At 43.5% G+C, this 24,474-nt stretch overlaps 3 protein-coding genes across 5 annotated transcripts in view; 2 read left to right on the top strand and 1 right to left on the bottom strand.

The window, feature by feature from the left end:
• The first annotated feature begins 693 nt into the window (after positions 1-693).
• On the top strand, positions 694-5,442 carry LOC128305982 (protein EFR3 homolog cmp44E). The gene is given in 5 exon segments (XM_053043641.1): positions 694-775; positions 1,236-1,238; positions 2,346-3,951; positions 4,325-4,728; positions 4,769-5,442. Coding segments are annotated over 5 exon segments (2,541 nt in total). The 3' UTR covers positions 5,215-5,442.
• A 329-nt stretch (positions 5,443-5,771) lies between these two features.
• LOC128306384 (peptidyl-prolyl cis-trans isomerase Fkbp12) lies at positions 5,772-7,609 on the bottom strand. The gene is made up of 3 exons (XM_053043885.1): positions 7,569-7,609; positions 7,299-7,473; positions 5,772-7,194 (listed from the first exon to the last, which is right to left on the bottom strand). Exons 2-3 carry the CDS (start codon positions 7,333-7,335, stop codon positions 6,905-6,907), a joined length of 327 nt encoding a protein of 108 aa, XP_052899845.1. The 5' UTR covers positions 7,336-7,473; positions 7,569-7,609; the 3' UTR covers positions 5,772-6,904.
• A 1,511-nt stretch (positions 7,610-9,120) lies between these two features.
• LOC128299138 (protein 4.1 homolog) overlaps positions 9,121-24,474 on the top strand; it is a 44,275-nt gene continuing 28,921 nt past the window's right edge. For all 3 annotated transcript variants that reach the window (XM_053035009.1, XM_053035008.1, XM_053035007.1), the window contains exon 1: positions 9,121-9,669. The gene's annotated coding sequence lies outside the window, so the exon portion shown is untranslated. The remainder of the gene's footprint in view (positions 9,670-24,474) is intronic.

The raw sequence follows: 24,474 nt of genomic DNA, 5'->3' as shown, positions 1-24,474 counted from the left end.
CGCATGGGCCGGAAAAGCTGTCCACAAACATTCATCCCACAAGCACACAACACTCGTACACGCTTTCCCAGTCGTAGATGGTCCTACGTGAAGGAAGCTTGCCGCGTTCAGAACGGTCGTACGAACTCGTTGCGAGAGAGTAAACGTTCCTAGTGGGAAAGATGTTCCATACCCGGTGGTAGCATTTACTGGGGGATGAGCAAAGTTCGAAGGACGTACAAGTTTGACCTTGTTTGGTTGGTATTCGCACAGTGAAAAGAAGTGATTTTTCATGCGGTTTGTGTAATAATAGGGCTAATTCCCTCCCGTTTAGTCATTTTCTTATGAATATCTCTGCAAAAAAAGGTCGTCATGTGCAGTGGGCTATGCTAATGTGTGTAGTGATCACATGAGCTAACTACAGCGATAGATAGCAGTGAGCAGTTAAGGAGCGTTCTGAATACGACTCAAGTGAATCAGCTGCAAACGAGCTAATTGAATTAGTGATTCTTTGTGATGGAATGTTAAATGGATGGGTAAAATACTGTAGTGAATATTTTATGTAAATAACAATCCACCGAGATGACCATCAAACGAACCGCTCATCTGTAATTTACTTCGCTTACGACAGTGTGTTGTGCAAATTTATACACAAACCACCTGAAAGAAATACTTCTAATAAATCAACGTAACGATCCACACCAGCCAGCGAGAATGTCGATGATAAAATGCTGCTTCGAACCACTGGAAATGCCCGAATTTCTGGATTCGTTCGTGAAAAAATGCACCGAAGGCTGTAAGTTTACGCTTCGTGGGGTGATTTTGGTTGGCTAAAAATTGTCGTACCACATATTACATAACGCAGAACGTAATGTTTAGGGCAGGGAATAGAATAGTCTGGATTGGTGGCGAAACAACCACACGGGAGTATGTGGGAAGCAGTCGTTCTGTAAGGCAAATACAGTCGCGTGACTGCCGGGAACATGGTTGACTACTTCCGGAACATGGAAAAGGCGCTTTCAGGTTTAGCGAACGTTTCGGTGGTTGACGATTATCGATTGAGAGCAATTAAAGTGAGCGTTATTTTAGGAACTTTCTCTTTCGCACAGTTTACCACTGAACGCTAAATAGATTTCCTGATTTTTTTTAGGGGAAACATTTAAAAGTAAAGTTTATTATAGTTACGTTATTAATTATTATTTTAATATTTCCCAGGTAAAATTTACAATGCTCTAATTGAAAATAAAATCATTAAGCAAGTAAGGAAAAGTTATAAATTAATAAAACTCTAACTTCATGTGTCTTCGTGTCCTCTGTATCTTATTGAATTAGATACATTAATTTTCAATGACTAAGACGCTTAACTTGCACCTTACTGCGTAACTGGATAATTAGTATAGACTGGTACTACGTACTGGTATTAGTATAGTCGCTTCAATGCGAGTAAAATATCCTATCCAAAGCGTTCCCAGGTTCGCAAGAGTGATTATCAAAAACTGGGGAAATATAGTCCAATAAAGTTAACCATTTTGAGAGGCCATGACTTTAGAGGTTGAAGATCCATCTAAAGGAGATCAATTCAAAGCAGATTAAATCTTCACGTTAGTTTAGAACCAACGCCCAGGCAAGATACTATATTCCGAGAGACCCACATCAATTTAAACAAGGAATTTAGTCGAAAAATCATTCAGCCAATATTTCGAGGGAATATTCTGATATATTCTTGAGGGTCGTTGGAAAGGAAATTGATTGCTGATTGCAATTCTAATCACAACGGTTCAACGGTTTGTAGCAGAATTTTGAAGGCTACTCGAAAACATCGAATGCACACTGCTCGAATCCATTCGGTCATGAAGGTTTGACATCTCTGCATTAAAATTACATTTTTCAACCTAATTTTTTGAGGGTTTAAATTAAATTGCATAAACTACAATTATCAACATGTAAATTTACTTGTAAAAGAAACCAACCTCATTTCCTGGAACAGCTGACCCAAACAATCCCTATGACATCATCTGTCAAACGCGATTGTTCGTCATATTTGTATCGCTTTTTTTCTGCTTCTTTGCGTATCTTGTCCGGTGGTATACCTTTACGAAAGTGTCCCTGGTAATTGCCTGATAAAAATGGTCTAATTAGCTCCCCCACATATGTAGTGTAACTAGCGCTAGAAGGGCAATAGTTTCGTGGCCTATTCTTTCACTCTCTGTGTGTTTCAACGAACGAAGTAGTACTCCAACACACACCTATCGAAAATGCTAGGTAAACTTTGCTTGCTAATGATATTCTAGGATTAGTCTTTCCGAAAATACCCACCCACAAATGATGATTTGTGATGAGAAAATTAATAGTGAAACTTTTTGCAGGTTGTTGTGGTTGCTGTTCGGCCTTGCGGCCTCGCTACAAGCGCCTGGTGGATAACATCTTTCCGGCCAATCCGGAAGATGGATTGGTGAAATCGAACATGGAAAAACTCACCTTCTACTCGTTGCGCTCCCCGGAGAAGCTGGACCGTATCGGCGAGTATCTGTACCAGCGTGCCTCAAAGGACATCTATCGCAAACGCTACAAGTTCGTCGAGATCGCAATGGAAGCGATGGATTTGCTGCTGATGGCATGTCACGCTCAGATACTGAATCTGTTCGTTGAATCGTTTCTACGCATGGTGCAGAAGCTGCTGGAAGACACGAACCCAACGCTGCAGATAATGGCCACCAATTCGTTCGTGCGGTTCGCCAACATTGAGGAAGACACACCGTCCTACCATCGTCGGTATGACTTTTTCATTTCGAAGTTTTCCTCGATGTGCTACGGCAACAATGACGATATGGAGCTGCGTGACAGCATCCGGATGGCGGGAATAAAGGGCCTGCAGGGCGTTATCCGGAAGACCGTATCCGATGATTTGGTTGCGAACATATGGGAAAAGCAGCACATGGAAAAGATTGTCCCATCGCTACTGTTTAACATGCAATCGGGACCATCGAAATCGCCCGATACGGAAGCTACTCCTTCGACACCACCGTTGCTAGCGGAGGCGGTACTGCGCGAGCTCGTTAGCAGGGCCTCGTTTGGGCATATTAAATCCGTGCTAAAGCCACTGCTAACTCATCTCGATCATCACAAGCTGTGGGTGCCGAACAAGTTTGCGATCGATACGTTCCGGATCGTGATGATATCGATTCAACCGCAGTACTCGTACACGGTCGTCGAAACACTCATGTCACATCTGGACCAAAACTTAACCTCTTCCCCGAAAACGCGAACATCGTTAGCGGTGGTCCTTTCGAAGATTATTGCCATTGCAGCGGGTGAAAGTGTAGGTCCGTCGGCGCTCGACATTATCAACAATCTGCTGATGCATTTGAAGACGAGCGTTAGCACCCAGCACGAATCCACTCCAGAGGAAACACAGTATCAGGAAGCGCTCATAAACGCGCTTGGCGAGTTCGCTAATCATCATCCCGATTATCAGAAAATCGAAATAATGCTCTTCATCATGAACACCGTACCGGATCCGTCGAACAAGAGCAAAGGTGATCAGCTGCTACAGAACATCCTTCTGAAGAGTTTGCTCAAGGTCGGCACCCAGTATCGGACGGTTTCGTTCGAAAAAGCGTTCCCAGTGTCGTTCCTGCAGCCACTGCTCAAGATGGCTCGGGCCGCTTCCATACCGATCCGCATCATAGTGATGCAAATTTTCCAGCAGCTACTCGATCGACATCAAAACCAACACCTGCTGAACGTGATCAGCGTAAGCCACTATCCGACGCTTACCATCGAAAGCCCATCACGGTCGGACATTCTGTTCACGCACAAGTATGGTTCGAACATACTGCAAGCCATCATCGAGAGCATGTCGCAGGAGAACCATCTGGAGGTGCTGAAGTCTTCGTACAACACGATCGCGCTGGTAATCGTGGAGATGGCGTGCGGTGAGACGGTGCAGGAGGTTTTGCTGTTTTTACTAGGGTAAGCTAGCCTTTTCTCTTTGTTGCATCTGAGAATTAGTGCAATGTCCTTCTATCCATCTCATACTGTTTGATACGAAAATAATGCTATCGCAATTGCAACGGCCAGATGCTTTTTGTTTCAATTGTTCTGGACGTTTGTCAAAAAATATTGTTTCATTCGTCCGTATTTGCCTTGTATCTCTTTTTTTGCTACACTTAAAATATCCACAAAATCGATAGATTACCAATTACATTCCCTATGGCCGTGCATCCTATCCTTTTTTCTTCCACTTTGAAGGACTTCCGTTCGCTCTCGAATCAAATAAATTGAACCACACGTAACTCAATTAGCACCGTCGTTCTCTTTTTCCCCCTTTTTTCTACGGCTACAGCCTACAGCAAGTAGCCGTAACCGAGGTGGAACTTTCGCCGAAGCATCGTTGCAATCTGCACAGCATTGCCATTTCGTTGCTGATCCTGCTCGGACGTTGTACCGGTGTCGGTTCGCTGGTCGAGTACGTTGAGAAGCTGATCCAAGCCCGAAAGGAGGAAGCATCATATCTGCTGCCACCCCTGATGGATAACGATAAGAGTGCACCGAGCACACTAAACACCAACCTACCGCATCTACTCATCGACAAGCTTGCGGTGGCCGAATGTTTGCAGCAGGCCGGGCTGGAAAGTAACCGCGTCCAGACGGGCACACCGTACGCACTCAATCAAACAGACATATCCGCTCATCGCCATTCCTGGGTTGACACGCACAGTATGTATCCATTGTAGATATCTCATGTTTGTCGAGTTCTTCCATCCATATGCTTTCCTTCTACTCCTAGGTGCCGTCCGGAACAGTGTGGTCGATTCGAGCTACAATGACATCGAGAGTGTTAGCAGCTCTCCCGGCGTGCAGAAACGGGCGCTAGCGTCCGAATACAACTTTGAATCGATGAAGCGCGTGCTGGCCGAACCGACGGAAGCTTCCAAGCGGGAGGCACGCGAAAAGCAGATGGCAATCGGGCGCACCTTCCGCGAGACTGCTTTTGAGGATTTGGTTCGCCGAACCGAACCCAAGCACGACGTTATCCAGAACAAGCTGAACGAAATCTTTAACGCACTGTCGGCGGAACGACAAATCTCGGCCACGTGCAGTGTACAGGCCGGTTCCTTGCTCGCCGCCAACGGTGGATTAGGTGGAGCGACGATGATCGAACCGGGCAAACATGTGGGAACCGGACAGCGACCAATCTACGAGAATAATTTCCCCGAGCTGTTCTTCTACTAGGGATGAAAAGGAAATAGTAGGAAATGGTGTTTAACTTCAAATGGTTAGAAAGTACAGAAAGTAAACGCAATTAGTGGTAAATGGTATTTGAATTCCTTGGTGGGTTAATTATGTTTTTGTATTTATTTCGACGTTGGTGATTTTTGCTAAAGATTTGTATTATTGCAATAATAAAAGGCTGTCTTTAATTCCAAAAATAATATGAACAGTTAATGGTCCTATGGCGCAAATCCCATTTGTGAAAACATTTGTATGGTATTATTTTGGAAAGGGTATTACTTTTGAGAAACATTACTCATCGGACTGGTCGAGTTCTGTCGTTTGGCGCGCTAGTTGATCTTCTGCACTGAGCAGACTGAGGTGATCTCAGCGATAGAGGTAGCTATTTGGCTCACGTCCCAACAGTGGTCGTGAGTAATGGTTTATAAATGTATAGTATGTGAAAAAGATTATTTCAGGCATCGTTAAAGCAGGTTTGGAATGTTAATTGCTATACTTACCCTCTTAGCATTATCATTTAATTACATTTTATTACAATCACAACGCTTTACTTCTGATTTGGTATAGAGTTAATGGTTTATTGAATTTCAGTAAATTTCACATTGTTCCGACCATGACCAATATTGTGTAGAGATATTCTTTAGAATTACCAAACTTGTTTGCACTCCGGGCAGTACGATAGCTAATATGTATGTCAAATGGGGAGGTTGAACTGGTTAAACTATCCTCTATGCTCTATCTTTCCTCAAACAGAGATAAATTCCCATCGATGCAATTACCTCCATCAAGAGAGATGCACCCATGATGGTTACGAATAAATGCTTCAAACTGGACACCCAAAACACCCAACCCGGTAGATTAACTAACTGACTTCTGCGGCATATTGCATGTGCAGTGCTGAATGATTGTATTTCTACAGCAAAGAAGAAATAGGAAACTTCCGCCCTGAGCGCTAATTTTCGTAGAGAAGACAAGTTGGCAAGTGCTTGAAAAGTAAGTTCGTTTTTATCATCATCATCATCATCGTTCACAATCAGCCACGAATGTGTAATAATGGGACATTTGCAATTAGCTTAATTATATGCGAATTGGTTCTTCCAGCGATCTATCTTTCCGCTATTAGCTTTTGATTTAACAATTCTTCTCGTACCACGTATTACGCTACCACCTTCTAGCTATATGGTACTTCCTCTTTCCCATTCGTTCTACTAATCAATTTCACGATCCTTTTCTTTAGCCGGTGTGCAATATGTAAATGCAATTCGGTGCAATTTGGAATTAAAAATTGGAAAAATAGGTTAAGTTAAAACGTAACTACTAAAGATGAGCTTTTTTAATAATGTTTCCAATAAAACAGACTATTAAGCGCGACATTGAACGGAGGTAGCTCGCTTTAAAGTTTAACCATAATGCTGCTGTATTTTGTGATGGATGTTAAAGAGATAATCTCTACTGACTGCTACGAACGAGACGATAAGAATGTGTTGTTTGCAAGGAAAGAGAGATGATAGGGGTGTGTTTCTATGTGTTCTTATCAACTTTCTTTCGCTGCGTCTCTTCCATCGATTGTTTGCCACACTTCAAGACGAGTCGTCATCTGACTTCATTCGGTATCGGTCAATGCATCGGTGTATCTGGTAAATATTTGCATGTGAAACGTATGTGCGCAAGCATCCCGGGAGGATGCTGCTTATTCTACTCGCAGCAGCTCCACGTCGAAGGTCAACCGAGCGTTCGGCGGAATGACACCCGGGTGGCCACGGCTACCGTAGGCGTAGTCCGGCGAGCACACCAGCTTGGCGCGCTGACCGACCGACATCTGGGCGACACCTTCATCCCAGCCGCGGATCACCTCACCTTTGCCGACCGAGAACTTGAATGGCTTGCCGCGGGTACGCGACGAATCGAACACCGTACCATCGTCCAGAGTTCCGGTGTAGTGAACGACCGCAGTTTGACCCGGTTTCGGGAAGGTGGTTTCTAATATGAGAAGAGACACGAACACGTACAGGTACTCCACCATTTCACAGCTTATCCCGCAAAAGGATCTAACCCATCACGAAACTTCTTTCCCCAATACTCACGGTCACCGTTGGCAATTGGGACAATCTGTACACCCATCTTTTTTTCTTGCTGCCTAGTTACGGCTTCTTGGCGACAGTGGTGAAAAATTAGCCGGCAAAGATTGCACTACTTCCACGTGAAGGTCACAGACTGCGGTGCTGCGAGTGAGCTCAAACACTTGCAAACGTTGGTTTTCTGAAATGGTGGGGAAAAGAATTCGCAACACACGGGTCAGTGAAACGATGATGGTTGCTTAAATTTTACGATTTTATTTCACACCGAAAACTCACACGGCTTGAAAAGAAAATGTCTTCCGTCTTGCGCGTCGATTCCCAAGGAACGATCGAACAAAAGAATCTTCCAAGGAGCTGTCAAGTGCTCGAACAATCCCTTCGAGCAGTTGAATTCGCCCAATTCGACCATCGAACGAATAAATTAACGGATTGGAAATTTTTGGGTAGTGTATTGAGAAAATTAGTTAGAACTTTGGTTAAGGATACTTGTACATTTCATTTTCTTTTGTTACATAACTCTTCCCCTTTGGGTTTTAGCATTTTTAAGAAGGTTTTTATTTCTAGTCTGAATTAGCCGAAATAATGTCGAAATTATTTGCTCCTTTAGTTTAATTGTAATTTGCATTGCATAACTGGAAACCAGTCTACAAATGCTATTTTTTAACTGAGCACCTAGCAACAAATAAATCAGTTGGACCTAATTTTGGAAATTTGTGAGAGAATCGATGTATAAAGTTATTCTTAACGTCGTGGTGTGTTGTCTATGTTAGCAGAAAATGTTAGCAAAATAATCTGGAATAATGACGAATTCTTGATTTTCCTTCTAGTGGATGCAGAAATAGTTTCTCTGTAGTGATCGGACATCGAACGTTTAATTTAAATTTCCCACACAATCAAATGTCTCGATCGAACATTCATGTTCGAAACGACGCGACGCCATTTGACAGCCGCTGAAATATTTCAATACCCGAAATGGTTCGCCGCTGTCACATCCATGTTGCGCTAGGCCGAATTTATTATCTTCGCGGAACTCGATGAAAGTGGACGTGTGCGTCGTGTCGTCGCTGTGGTCGCGCTGAAATACCGCATAGTGTTTTATGTAGGTGCAACAACAAAAAAACTAATAAAATATCCCGGGTCGTGCTGTTTGAGCTTTCGTGGGTTGCGCGAAATCGCACTAGGATTCAAAACGATTTTATTTGTACACGTAGAGCGATAAAAAAAAACAGCAAGCCACAAACGCAGACAAGCGTGTGACCAGTGCGTTGATAAAACATAAAAGCCCAGAAAAAAAGGGCAATCGCGGAGGGTGCATGCAACAAGAGTAAGAAAAAAAAGGTGGAAAACCGTGGAGTGAAGAAGCCATTTCGCATCGGTGTGTGTCAGTGGTGTTTAGGAACGGAAACACGGAAGAGGGTGGTTGGTTGGTTGTGGGGTATTATGCGGAGAGGTTCGTGGCTTCTGCTCCGACGGGGTTGATTCTCTGTCTTTCCTTTTCCTCGAAAAACTGGACAGTCCAGCTCACGCGCGCGTTTGTGTGTGTGTGTGTTTGTAGGTTGCTGCGCTTTCTGCCCCCCCATAGGTGGACAGCGAATGTACGTGTGCTGCACACATAAGCCCTAAGGGGGAGGAAGTACGGGCAGGAATTAATACAACAAAAAAAAAACCGTGCGTTCGTTGTGTACGGGCTTAGTTCTTCTTACCGTATGAATGAAAAATCAAAACCAGTTCGCGCGTACGTGTGAGCAGCAAAAAAAAATCCCGAAACGGAATAATATAAGTTTGAATTTATTTATTTTCTCTTTCCCCTCTAGCGAGCGTGTGTGTGTGTGTGTTTGTGTGTATGCGTACGTGCATGTTTACAAAGGAAAAGTGAAAATTCGTTCGTAGCGCGTGTGTGTGTCTTTTCGTTCCGTCTTGTCGCGTTCTCGTTCTCGCACACTCCTCCTGTGAATGGTGCAATTTTCCTCCCAAAGCCTACTTATATCCCGTGTGCTGCGTGCATAATACAGTGTACGGCGAGTGTGTGATTCAGAAGAGAAAAATAATACGCCACACAAAGGGCAATCGACACACCGAGCCCCGGCACGAAAGTGGGAAAAATATATCGGAAGAAAAACACACTGTCCCATTCGTGATTATTATGCACTGTTCTAGGGGTGAGCTTTAGCTGTTGAACGTGCAAGAACGGACGGGGGCCAGTAAAACAAAACGAACAACAGCGGTGTGGTGTGGATCTGTTGCTGCTTACCTCATCGTCGTCATCAAAACGGTCAGTTGGCTGCGTCACCCAAAACCTACCACCAACGTGTGTGTCGTCGTGTCCACGTCCACCCGATATATAAAGCGGTGCGCCAAAAAACTTCACCCATCAAAGGTGAGTTAAAGCACCAGTCCTTTTTATTCTTATTCATTCCGCCATTTATATACGATTTCCCCGTGGGCACGCGTTCCTTCGCGTTGAGTATTGGTTAAGACTGTTTATGTTTCAACTTTTAACTTCATCGTTTAACGTTTTCGAATGATGTAAAGTTTTGTTTCCGAAGCCGGTAAGGGTCACGGTTGCTTCCATACGCCCTCCCGAGGGTTGGATTTAAAGGTAGGGTGGGGAGGGGTAGTTTGGGTTGAGGCGGGGAGTGGGACCAACCAGGCAAGACTGCAGGGACCGGGGATACCCGGGGGAGGGAATGTCTGGTATAAAGCGGAGAGACCAATAAAGCAAAGTGGAATATCAAATAAGGTGCAGTAAACAACAACCACACAGCATAAGCAACATAGCAAGCGGGACCAATCTGTTTCCCTTCTTCTTAAGAGCAACTACAACCACACGCACACAATCATACACACACACATACACCCCAAAAGTGTAAATAAAAGTGTATCCAAAAAAGAAAGGCCCATTTTGTGTGTGGAACACGTTCCACTTCACCCTTTCTTCTTTCAGCAAGGGGTTGGGGGGGTGTACGGTGGGGTGGCGTGTGGTAAAGGTGAGAGAACGTAATGTTTTGGGGGAGGAAGGGAGGGGGCAGGGTGGGTAGAACTTGACGAAATTCGAAAGACCGAAAAGTCGAAAAACTGGTTGGGTCCCATAGCGGAGGGAAGAAAAAAAATAGTTACAATACACACAACAAACGCAGTGAGCCGAGACCGCGCAACAGTGAGCCGGCAATTTTATGCTGACCGTTGGTGTGTAAATATGAAACCGTATTTGAGCAATTTTATGATCTTACTTGGATTAACTATTTTATCTATTAATCATCGTTGAGTGTATGCTTCGTGATTTAGTTAAGTGAATGTTTATCATTTATTCATTTTTGTTTATTCATGGAGAACGGCCCAAGGTAGCTTAATCTAGTGTACAATTTACATTAGTTTGAAGACATTTCCTTCTCCAAACAGTTAAAGGGATTAGTGTTTATTATGTTGGAAAACAAATAATTGTTTTGATTAATTGAATGAAGTGAAGTACAGGAGCCAAAATAGATCAAAAAGTAAAAAATCAAAAAGAATAAACATCCCTCAAACCAAAAAGCTATATTTCGCGTGTACAAAGCTCTTTTCGAATAACTTTGTTTTTGTGAGATCTGATCGGTTTCATATTTACTCGGCGGTGTGTACGCGCATAGGCTTCCTCACCGATGAGTAAGAAGATCAAGCGCGTTTAATTCGCGGTTTTTTTTTTTTGGTGTGGGTGGTGCAAATACCATTCCAACGATCATTCGTGGGAAGACATTTCGGCGGGTATTTTTGATTCCCCTCTCCTCTTTACTACTAATTCTTTGTTACGTTTTGAACTTCTTTCTTAACAGTTTATATATTTTCCTTGCGAGTGTGTCGTACCTGGCAAGTTTTTACTCCGTTGCAGTGTTACATTTGTGTTGGTGTGGAACGTTGAAGGTGGAGCTCTTGGGTAGGGGCAACCGGTTCGTGATGGAGCACCGTTTGAATTCTTGCCGTTGGAAATGATCACAAAGAATGGGGCCAACAGGCGCATCACCAACGGGGCAGTTATGCACTGCTTTACAATATTACACGTAGTGCTTCGAAGATTGTTTTTTCCGGAGTGTGTGTTACTTTTGTGGTCTAATCGTACGATGTTGTTTACGTTGAACATAATACGGGTATGAGAAGTCGAAAAACGAAACGTAAAAGGTTCTCATTAAAATAAGATTCTCTTCTATCTCTCTCAGCTGCAAGTGCACCGCAGTGTGATGCACCGGAAACCGGAAATAATAACTACGTTGGACGTGGGAAACAAAAAGTAAAGGTTATTAACAAGCCGCCTGACGTTTCGCTATCGAGTGGCGTTAAAGCTGCTAAAGGATGATCATTTTGTGTTAAAATGTTTCCTCTCGATCAGCGTTGTCTAGGTACACACCCAAACATTTAAGGGCACAAACGTTCACGCGCTTCGAAGCGGTTGTATGTGCAATACATGTAAACGGATATCATGAAAATGAAGCATAGCACGCCACATCGGTGCCCTTGGGACGCGGCACCGTGCTAGAATTTCGAAAGAAGTATGGTGTCTTGAAGGTGGCAAGACATCCCCGGGAAGATGCTCTAAACTGTCCGCATGCTAAGACCTTCCGTCTGGGGCCACTTGGGAAGATAAACTTTCCGTTACACTTCCGCACATCCGGTCCGTCCCCGGTACGGCAGCTATTTACCTAAAAAGGTTTCGATGTGTTCCCAAATGCCGGTGGGTGCCGGTGGTGGCGTGTCTCTGGTGTCTGGTGAAGCAAACGTACGGAAGATACGATTTCCCGCATGGATATGGTTCCTGGTTGGCAATGTAAAGTGTGAAATTTATGTCGGTTAGTGCCTTAACCGGGCACTTTCCAAAGCGAGAACACGACGCCAGCACCAGGCCCCAGGCAGGCTAAAATAAGACGAAAACGAATGGAAATGTGTTTATTCCTTTTGTTTTCGAAAACAACTGCAGCGTGTCGCGTTTCAGAGTACGGGAGCAGTTTAGCAAATAAGCCGAGAGTCAAGGAAAACTCTTACGGCAGACCTAGCGTCAGCTGCTTGCTGCAGTAACGAGAGGTTTGTTACTTTTGTTGAACAAATAAATAAAATAATCATTACAGTGAGTAGAAATAGACTTTCAACTTAGAAGGTTCCCAACTAACATAATGGCAAAATTGCAATTTTAAAATAAATTAATAATTTTCACTTTCACTACTTCCAACTTTATGCACACCCAACCAATGTCCATTATTAGCTAATTTCGTAATCGAATAAAAGCGTCCCCACTTGGCGCTTGGGGTGACGTCAGGAACTCAGTACGGTGCACTATAATTTTCCCGCAAACCCATTTCACCCTACTGTCTGCCATCGCTGGGAAAAAAAGTTCTCCTACCAGTTGAAACCCAAGAACTCCACCGGGTGGTGCGTTGAATTTCCACTTTTGTTGCGGGACATCGAGACACACTGCCACTGGCAAGTGCGCCATAGGCTTCCAACGGGAAAGGATGTATTTGTCATGTGGCGCCAGATGATTGTTGCGTAGAGTTTCACTCCAGACGACGGCGCGTCTCGTCGGCATTGGCGTCCATCGTCTGACAGACACCGGCATACACGTTTGCTTGAGATGGTGCGCCCAAATAAGTCCCAACCCCGTTTGATTATGGGTCATAAGTTCCGGTTAGTTAGCGGCATCGGGGTGGCCATGTTTGGGAGAGTGTCTTTAGGTACAGGTGTAGTAGTAGTGGCTTTTACAGAAATAGACTCCCTGTTGGTTTTTTTTTCGGAACTTTTGTCGGAACACACCGTTCCCGTTGCGGTATATGATGGGTGTTTGTTGGAACTCCTGTCGATTACCGGTCCCCGGGACATGCATGATGCTAATTGGCCCTTAAATACCCTAAAACTCTACCCATAATGAAGATTCCAATTTTCGACTCTTGCCGGTAGGAACGGCAAGTAAACCACAAGAAGGAAAGAAAGAATAAAACCTCTAAACGCACCTGACGACGCACATTAGGACGGGAAGTCATTGGTGGTCTGCGTGTATTGGTGGTAGAGGTTATTCACCTGCAATTATCAAACACAGCAGGAAGATCTACAGGTGTACCGTGCTCATAATGTTTCTTGTAATGTTGCAACGCTGTTTGTCTTCTTTTGTGGCGTTTTTATCGCCTCCCGTTAGTTGAGGTTCAATGTTTCGGGTTCCGGCAGGTACATAGACGACCCCCATTGTTCTAGTGTGGAACCCCTTTTCACCATCACTGGTGAAATGCCACAGACAGAGCAACATTAGGGTGTGGTTCGGGTCCGCCCTCTCAACGTGCTATATGACACGTGTGTGCTATAGAGACGAAGAAAATGCGTTCGAAGAAAGGTAGCATGATAGGTAAATTGTCTACACTAAGAAACACTTGCACGAAGGCTTCAAGCTGGAACAATATCCCAACAAGGTTATAAATGTGTTCGTGATAGTAAATTTCGGACAAAGTTGTTACTCTGTTGTCCAACATGTGGACACATAAGTGGACAGAGAAGAGATTAAAATGCTGGTGTGGATCTCCCAAAATGGAGCCTCAGACATCTCCAATTTAGTGCTACAGTTTCAAAGGTATCTGACGAGATTGGTATGGATCTGTAGGAGTGGTCATTCTAACAACCAAGTATTACGTATCTCACATATCTCTTCCAATCAATCCTTTCATTCGAATTCCAACTTCCAGAGCACATGCTTTCTTCCAGAAAATCTTCGTCTACAAATATATTTTCTGATTTGCTAGAACCTTTTTGGTAAGGTGACCTACATATTCAGATATTGTTTATAAACTTCGCCTCTGTTCAGAGCAGCGCATTCATGTTTTGAAATTGTGGTTAGGAAGGACATATATCGCTGTGCTGCCTTTCAGAATACCACATCCAGCCAACGCGACTACGCAACCTGACGTCGTGCACTGAAATAAAATAAAAGATGACATAATGTTTGCAGTTTGTTTCGTTTTGTTTTAAATTCTGCCTCACCAATGAATCTCACGGTCAGTCACGCTAACGCCATCTCCTCTCCAACGTATGTACCGATACACGGGCGCGCCAGATGTTTGAGTCAGCGAGTTCGCTCGAGCGGCTTTGACAACTTGTTGTCGATCGCCCAACGAACGTGTTTGACTATTTTGGTGTTTGTGTGTGGTTGTGTGCTGCTGGCCCCTGCTAATGTAGGGGCTTTAAAACTCCTGGTCCATTGACCAGGTGGAGAGATGGGGGAGCTAATCACATTGGCACGCAGATCGGAATTTGCCGTTTCGGAATCGGCCACAGCACTAGGGGGAAAGCAGGTGTAGGGCATGGAGGTATTACGATCGCGGTTTGTTGGTGATCGTGTGACAATGTTGGGCGGCGGCAGCACTAGCGTAGCGTCGCGCGAACGCGTGACCCATCACACGCAGACAAGGGTAAAAACGCGCGTGTGCTCACCAGCTTAGCGGCCGCACCTTTCGCGGGCCTCTGTCACACAGTGTGGTGCTGCCGCCACCAAGACACAAACACACACGCATGTCGTCAAGGGGTGTCTTTTCGGGGGGGAGCTTTCGGATTAGAATTAGTGAGTAAAAGATACAAGGTTCTAAAACGGGGAGTTAGCATTATTTGAAACACGAAAAACAAACCTCTCTCAATGAAAAGTTTCTTGACGGGAAACAGTGATGTGGTTTTGTTTGCGATACGAGCCGCCAAGCGAGCGATATTTCGCTTTGAGATACGAGACAAATTCGCGATAAGAGTAATCCGACCTCCGAATTGTACGCGTAAAAATGCGTTAGCTTGTCAACACCGGGATTACATTTATTTTGAGGATTTGACCATTGAGGAGTTGAGTTGAGAACCGCCTTAGACTGCTTTTTAAAACGATTTGCCACCGAAAATGGAAAACGCGTGACAAAGGAAGCAAAAACCAGTGACGAGCATCTGCTACTGTAAGCACTTCATTTCCTTGTTTTGTAATGTTTTTACACTCAGGCTTATCACTGTAAAGCGGAAGAATTAGAAAGCCTTGTGAACAAAGTATAGTAAACCAAATGAACAAAGTATAAAAATCTCTCTAATATGAGCCACCGAACCGAGACGATATTCATTTATTTCTGAATTATATATTTATAATCAGATTCAATATATTTTATTAAAAATAAGAGAGAACTTGCGTCATCTATGTCACTACGAAAGATTTTATTTGGGGATCTGGAACTTGTTGCTAATATTAAGGGTTTTTTTTAGATAAGGTTCTCTCTTCTTCCACCACCAATCCACCATTAGGCCGCCCAGCAATTAGCAAGGGTTCGGAACAAATTAAGCACGTATGTCGAGGTACCACTGTATTAAACTTACTGTTATACTTTCATTTTCAAACGTATGGAGTCACTTTAAGAAGAAAATGTCTTCAAAAAATGTAATGACCATGTACTCTCTGAAGAATGCCTAAGGTTAGGATTAAATGCTACATTAACCACGCAACAGTACAATAATCCCGAATTGGTTAGAACACTTACCGAAACAATGCACGTTTTATTTTAATCGGTGTGTTTCTTCTTCCGTAAAACGAAGCCGTTAGCCGTAAAGCGAAGCTCCCTCCTTACGAGTTTAAAATGGAAATTAATTCGATAAAAATGTTCTGTTGTTTTCTCTTTAATGATCAGCGAACGCTCGAACTATTCGCCATTTTTTGCCATTAAATCACGCCTAAAAGTAATGCTCACTTTAAAAACAATTCCGTGAAGTGCATCAAACAGCACCTTCCACGAGCTTTGTGTGTGCCGGCTGCGCCAGAGTGCACCCGAGCATAAACCACGTACTTCATTTTGTCAGACACTGGTGTGTGGTCGATCGGTATACCGCTCGGTATGCTGGCAAGACCAGAGGGTAAGCCTATTGTTCCGTGGCCATTTCAATCAGCAACCGTTAAAAGCACTCACATTCCCCGCACTCCGCCGAGGGAGCAATGATTGTGTGTCTACGAAGTGGTATTGAGGTACGTACGACATTCAATGCCCACTCGAGCCCACGAGCCTTCTGGTTCTGTGTGTATGTGTGTGTGTGTGCAAGTGCATTTTTTGTTGTTAGCTCCACTCGGCATCGAGAGCCTCGGTTCGCAACCCCAAGGGAGAAGCGTTCAATGTATAGTGGGTTATTAGTGTGGATTGGCAGCCGCTCAAAGACCCACAATCAACATCATGTCCCTTCGCGTGCCGAGGCAACGCAGGGAACAGTGCCCTGACAGCTGGTCGTATTGTGGTATCGAACAATCCCGCTGCATATAATGGAAAAGGGGATTGATGAAGTTGCTCCGTCCGCCGGGCCTGGAGACCTCCGCCAATTCAATCGGGTCGCATCAATCGGTAACAAGTCTGCTTTGAGCTGGGCGGTTTGTTGAATGTGACACACTATTGGTCTATTGCCATGCTTCGACGTTTCGAGCACTGATAAAGTTGACTGTAATTCACCTGAAAAGATGTAAGATTAATTGGAAATTATTAATATTGTTATTAATAATGTTGTCAGCAGAACTGATAATTCTCTTACTGATAGCAACCAATCAGGAAGTCAGAAATGGTAGACCAAAACCTTCGACGTTATAGTACCACAACCAGAATTAACAACTGTTATAAATGTTCTTTTGTATTGGGGTGTTGTATCTGTTCTTATATCTAGTTGTATATCAGAGATATATCTACTTAGTTATTTAATTATAGGGTTTTACTATTCAGGTCTGACTGGCGACACTTGATTTTTTGCTATCAGCGTATATTAAGTGCAAACAACGTATTTTTTGATCGAGAGCATTTAATTTCTAGAGCCCAGATTCTGTGGCAGCTTGTAAGCCGCGAGTTTATAACCCCCGAGTTCATAGGTCCATCTCCCATGAATCTAATTCACTGTACAGCAGTGAGTTAGTAATACAGCTCTTAGAGCTCGTCATTGTAGCGGCTCCTATATTGTCCTTCTACACCAAACATCTTTGGGAGCATCAGATGCAAAATGTTTGGAAGAGAAATATATGAATCTCCCCTTAATCTGATATTGCTCTATTATTTTGCTCCAGGCATCACCTCTGATCCATTTGAGCTTCGGTTCACAGTCTTTGGTGTGTTAGACCAAGCGACTTAGCAACAAGTCCAATTCCATGTCCGAGAATGTCCCGAGTCTGAGTCCAAGTCCTCAATTCCACGGTCTAACTCATAAAGTGCCTTAATTTTGTTCTAGATGTCTTCACAAGAGTTTTGTTTTGTTTCAGCTGCATTTATATGAAGTAAGGAATTTTGTCGTTGAGACAAAATATATAATATATTGTAGCCAGTAAAGTAATTTGCCATCACCACCCGGAAAGCGTTATACTGTATTTCATTCAGGACCGTCTTTCGGTAGCAATTGACGGTTACGAATGGTAGGCGAACTTTCGATTTGCTGAATCAAATTCAATTACGGACTCGACCGGAATACGAACGAGCACGGGGGAAGGTCTGCGTTATTCCCCCTCCCTTCAACATCTCGCGAACACAGAAGCGCAATTGCTATAAAATAATCAAACGCGTTTCTGCTGCTCGAACGAAAGAAATGGTATTTTCTTTGCGGTCTTAGTTTGTCTGTCCCAACGGTGCAGAAGAACCGTTTCACGCGTGTGTGTGCACACAAACACAAAATTCGACAGTGAGCACAAATGCTCTATCGCATGATGTCATACTGGTGCTGCTGCTGCCTTCTCGAAGACACACTGCTGCGTTGCCACGGATGATGTTGATGATGCTGCTGATGATGGTGTCATACGGTTCTGGCCTCGAAGCCGAAGATCATCATTGCACCATTTGCCGGCCTGCTTCCATCCTGGTGAAGGTGATCAGAGGCGGGAGAATGATGGGAAGGGGTGTCGTTTGGAGTACGGAGTAGGTTGCAAAACTGTCATGTGTAGGCAAAGTTTAAACGCTAATAAAAAGAAGAACAAATGTCGTCGCAACATAGAACGCTTTTACCCTAGCCCACCCCAGCCGATAGCCGAGCGAAGAAGCGAAATAAACTTACATATGAATATAAATGAAAAATTGTGTCAAACGCGAGACCCCACATCGACCTCTGGGGGAGTTTTCGTAGTCGGGTTTTCATTTGCGGGCAAATAATATATTGTTACCGCTACGAATGAACGACGTGCGTGTATGTGCCGCTCAGCAAGCCTCAAGAAAGTTTTAGATGTCGACCACACCCCAACAAAACGCTGGTGTGGGAATTGTTTGCGGTGTAAGTGAAGAAGCAGACAGGCTATTTTTCCTCTGTGTGTCCATCGTTGCAGTTTGTGATGTGTGCCGAAACGTACTGCAGGTGAGTCGCACTGTGGACCATCATTGGTTGTTTGGGGTTTGTTGCGAAAGGTTTCACTGTCGGTCATATCTCGCTGATTTCAATCAAACGTCGTTAATTGGGGTTGATTGGTCGGAAAGTTTGAAAGTAGTGCGCCTATTTGAGGAGGATCATTTTAAACGGTCAATTTGGAGACTACGTATTGGATGATGAATTAATTTAGACCGTACCTCAATACTTTGTGTTGCAAAAAATAAATAATAATTAAATGATTTTAATAAAAATATAAGTAATTTTTATGAAGTGGTTTTCGATTAATATTATCACACACAACAGTAGATATTATTTCGTCTACAATACAGGGTTTTACAATAAATAGGATATCGCTAGTCCGATTTACAGAACCGCACAAACGAATAAGATAAACGAGAAGATTGTTAATGAAAAACAAAAATACTTTACTGAATCGCAAAAACTAAATATGGAATCGCGTAAACAATTAAGTGATGAATGCCAAATCGAACAGATGAATTCAAGCAACGGAAAACAGAATTAAGATTCAGAATAGGAGAATTAAAAACTATATGTAATTATAGGGTCATTAGTGCTATGTGTTGTGGATCTTAAATCAGGCTGTAAAAATTGTCTTATGTCTCAAGTGTTTGCCTGGCGCTAGGAACTTAATTTTGCTAAATACGGTTAGTCAATACTTCATAAAACAGTTTTATGAAAGAAAATGCACTGTGCCGGCATTCTTTTATGTTCTGAAGATTTTAATCCATAAAGCAAACATCGAGTCCGGACAGGAGACATTACTTTTACAAAGTTAATCCTAACTAACTTAATCCTCAAAAATGTTATCTTCAATCTCAACTCTCGAAACCACCGATATGTAAACCGATGGCCGGTATTCCATTCACTAAACTCTGTGCACACAATTCCGTGTCCAGGTTCATGCGATTCAGTAAATCCTTTTGTGTTTCACTATCAATCCTTTCTTTTATCTTATTCGTTTGTGCGATTCATTAAGCTGTGCTCTTCGTATCCTATCTATTGTAAAACCCTGCAATAATTACAAAAAGTTATAGTAACTTTACATAATCTAATAATCTATCTAATAATCGTCTTGGCTTCATTGAATAAATAGCAATCCGAATGCACTAAGCGACACATTTTTCTATTTATTAATGCTGCTTGCTGGCACATGCGATCGTTCGTGCTCCGGCTGGTATTTCATCCCGATACCATATCCCTGATATAAATCGACAGCCATTCTTTCGCTCATCAGTCATCCATCCCGGTTAAAAGTCAGCAATGTGACGTGATCCAATCGGGCAACGGTAGTGCACAAGATGGGAGGGAGTTTTTTTTTTAATTCTGATGGCATCATTTGCTACTCCTCGTTTGGATCATGCTTAAGAAGACGGCTGTTGAAGCCGTAATGACGACTACGACGATGACGACGACGACCACGGCAGAGGGCGGATGTTTTGCATGTCTGAGAACACAAAAAGTCATATCGTCGTCTCGTAGTCATCGAGAAGAATAACATTTATGTTGCATACCATTAGAGGGTTTCATTAAACATTCCGGGCAGCGTGTGCTGTCTTATGGTGGTGACAGTTCTGTGGTTCGGTAGAAGTTCATTAAAAAATTCTACACCACACTGGATGTGACATCCTTCTGCCACTGTTCCGACAAGAGCCACCTGTTCGATGGGATAGCCACTTGCGCTGCAAACCCCAGTGGATGGATGACAACCACTCAACAGCACTAGTGGGTTTGTTTTTGCTTGCGGACGGGTAAAGCAGCACAGGATGGTACGCGGACATCAACAATCTCGGGTAACGATAATCGACACCCGGATGGTTGAGAGCCATTTGAATGCGCTTTGTTAGCTCATTATGCTATAAATTTATGTCCCCCAAGCTGCTCGAGCGTTCAGCAAGGAGGCAATCATATCTTTTCCCCGCACAGGCTATACATTCACTGGGCAAGGAAGATGATTGCCGAAGCGTAGGAGTTATGTCGGTTGTTTCTCTACAGCAACGTCACAAAAGGGGTGTAGCATAAATTCCTAGCACATTCATCTCTACCGCTGCGGATTCGTTTCTTGCCACAAAAATGCTTGCCGTCGTCGTCCTCCGTTTGGTTCCTGCACACACCGTGCTTATAAGTATGCATCACTGAACCTCGTGTGTCATAAATTATGAAATTCTTTACCCCTGTCCTGTCCTTATCGTTCTCATTCGATTTCTCTTACACTGTGAGTAACATTTTTCTTGACACTTTATCACGCACACACACGCATTACCAAGTTTTCTGTAGTCCGTAAATGCTTTAGGTCTTTTCCCGTTCTTCTTGCGGCTGCATGCATAATTATCACCCTACACATCAAACACACACCATGCGCGCGTGCACGGGATAGCGCGAGCTGCTAATAATCTGGGCGTCAAACGAGAGGGACACATTCTCACCGCGCTCCGCTAGGCGTAGCGAAATGAAGCAAGGATCTGCCGGCACGTCATCGCCGTCTTTCATTAGAGAAAACACAATTCGACGTGTTAAAGTAAAAGATGAATCGAACGGCATGATAGATGGGAACGTATTTCCGTTTGCTACAAGCGGACTTTTTAACAACTGAAGCTTGAAAATACAGACGGTCAACCGTTCGATTCTCTTTGGTTTGTAGACTCTACTAAGCGTTTAAAGCATATTTATCTAGGTCAGAAAACGGGATTAGTGTTAGCCTGAGGGAGGTTCTATTTAAGATTGACAAACAGTCTTACTGGAAGGGATATTTTGACTATCTTGATATTGAATTACAAAACAAACAGACGAACGTTTGCAGTACGGTGATATATTTGTATTAGTATTGGGTGTCTTTGGTTTAGATTCATAAGTCTAATTGAATCTTCTAGTCTTTAATGAATTGCTCTGAATTTCTAGTATGAAGACTCATGCTAAATCAAATAATTCCTTCGATTGGAATAGACTAATTCAACAGAATTTACTTTTTTGGAGCTATCACAAATTATAAATTAAACACCATTGCTACTAATAGAACATTACAGACAAATTTCTCTTTGCAATATGGACACATAGTTTTATTGCCGACGCTGATCAAATAAAGTTACATAAAATTATGACTCTCCAGAGATTCAGAAATGTTTGAAAATTGTGGAATCCCCATGGTTCAGAAGCTCATGAATATTCAGCGAGCAGTAAAATTGCTAACTGTCAACATTTCTATTCAAAGACTAGTTTGGTCTGTTAGTTTGCTTGTAAACTTACCAGAGTTTAATTCTTAAAACATCAAAATACATACAGAAACTCTGGTTGGAGTCATCAGAGGTTGACCCCAAAGTCAGTTAATGTTGTACGCTTGATGAGGTTAACATTCTGCTTGTAGTTGGCACCAAACAGTCACATCAATTTCGCATTGTTTACCAAAGCATTCTCATCCATCACAGGGTTTACACAACACGGTGACAACGGTGTGTATGAACAATCTATCCCAATCACGGAAGTGCGCTGACTGACTCCAGCCCGTAGTTGAATTTAATTCCCTTTCCCCATAATTTTGAAAGCCCACAGCTCTACGATTACATCCCAAGATATCAGTTACAGCGTTTGCCAAACGTTTGACGGAAGAAGCAACCAATATTCAGATAGGCTTCAAGAAGGCAGGGAATCTAATTTTCTACCGGAACAAGGTGGTGAATGTCACTTTGTAAGCCACCGGGTTGACACGGTGGTGGCTTTCATTTCCTTGCAACACCGTGCCGTCGCGATTGAATCGTTTGAAGTGAAGATGCAAACTCAATTTGCGAAGCGATCGATGATCCACTGGAGCACGGAAATGACGCTGGCATGAAAAAGCTCGGAATGTGTCAGCTTGTACTAATTCGATGCTGCAATATTGACTCTCCTACCATTTACGGTGGTAATGGAATTAGTGTAAAGCTCTGTCGTGTTTTGATTTAATGGAGCTCGTAATTGGGGATACCGGAGCGGCAGTCCAAGCACGATCGAGTAAATATTGTGCACACATCACCATTGGGAAGCTGATGGTGGAGTGGTGCTTGGTTTAGATAAGTGTGTTTCAGTATCATGGCTATTTAATGGACAACTTTTATTACCATTTCATGTGATAGTTAAGCCTGATGTTCGAACATCCGCCAAAGAAAAAATAAGCATTTTTCCAAACCACAATTTCTCTGCACCTTTGCACATTCACCAGGCCCTATATGTGTGTCTCTCCGGTATGAGATCATCGTGCAGCCAAATGGAACCGAAACGGTTGATGATGTAATTATGAGTGACCAGTTGGTATGGTACCATTTGCCACCGATCTTGATGTGATTTATAGGGCAAAGTTGCGTGTTTTACAAATTACCAAGAATATCGCCACAGTGGTGATGGATGCTGATGGAGAAAGTCATCCAAAGACGTCATTCTGAGTTCTATGAAGTTGACTAAGTTCCGATCACAATCGACACAGCTCTCACTGATCACGCTTCACATCAACATTCCAGTGCGAATGTGTTGCGTGAGTAGGTGCAAATGTCTATTAGTGCAAGAAACCGTTGCACAAACCAATCTACAAACTGTTCCACATTTTGAATCTTTTGCTTTTACATCGGTGGCACCAGCAGTTGTGTGAAGCTGATACAATTGTTTCCCTTGCTCCCCATTTGGTCCCATTCGCACACTGTACAATGCAACGCCGGTGCGGAGATTCCGTTGCATATAGGTTTGTTCCCTTACGCGCCCCCTCCATATGCGAGAAGGTGACCCGCTCTAGTGCACTCGCCCATTGCACACTTGCACGTATAATAAATTTGGAACAGGCCAAAGTGTGCCAGTGGCAACAGTCGCAGCAGTGCACGCGAGTAATGGATTTACGGGTAGCGCATAATATGGTGGAAGGGTAGCGGCGTGTCACTGACACACTGACTTATTGCTTCTATTAATAACCGTACGTCATCACTCTGTGGAAGTTAACCTCACTTTCAACCGGGAGAGCTCCTCTTGGTGTGCTCGCTTACAACTCGTTGCGTGCCGAATGTATATGCCCCTTCGGGAAGTTAAATTTGTTAGAATTCATTTTCGGTCCCGATGTGTCAATTGTCTGTGAAGGACAGGGTGAAGATGTCACGAGTTACCCGAGGCATACGATCCACGAATGTGATACAACTAAGGGAGGGCTTTCTGGCGTCCGAAAAGGCGCGGCTGAGCATGTATGTCGTGACTCTTGTGCGCTTTGGAGTGGAACTACTTGAAATTGATTTTGATGCGACTGATCCCCTACTTGCCCTCGATGATGAGAAACTAGGTGAAGATCACCAGACAAGAAGATCCATTTTCATTCCTTTTTTTTACTGAGTTTAGCACTACGCATTAGAGTTATTTGATGGATTGTAATGATTAAAAAGCAGCCGGCTTGTATCCACTTGAGAACTTCCACCGAAGGTTCAACTAGGAACGGATTAGGCTGACTTCATTCTCTGGTTCGATCGTTGCCAGTGAAACCGATTAATGATAGTGAAGTAAAAATAACTCCATACGATACAACACGCAACAGACATGGGTCATACGCGCCGAAGGTCACTTCCTGCGAGTGACCACCACTTGGGGGTGGTCCAGAATATTTTGAATCTATTCCTCCGCACCTTGGGCAGCAATATCGGCACGTACGGAACATACACCATCGTCGCCCAACGTGTTGGACGTTTTATTGGTTGAAGGTCCACATGCCGTTTTCGGTGTGACATCATATATGCGATTCGCTGAGGTCATCAGCAGCTACAACGCCCGTGTGCGTGTAACACACACTGTTAACACAACTCTGAAGTGACTTTTATTTTCATAGTTTGCC

This window comes from Anopheles moucheti, chromosome 2, assembly GCF_943734755.1.
Source record: "Anopheles moucheti chromosome 2, idAnoMoucSN_F20_07, whole genome shotgun sequence".
Classification (NCBI taxonomy): domain Eukaryota; kingdom Metazoa; phylum Arthropoda; class Insecta; order Diptera; family Culicidae; genus Anopheles; species Anopheles moucheti.
This window is presented reverse-complemented; position numbering and strand designations above follow the sequence as displayed.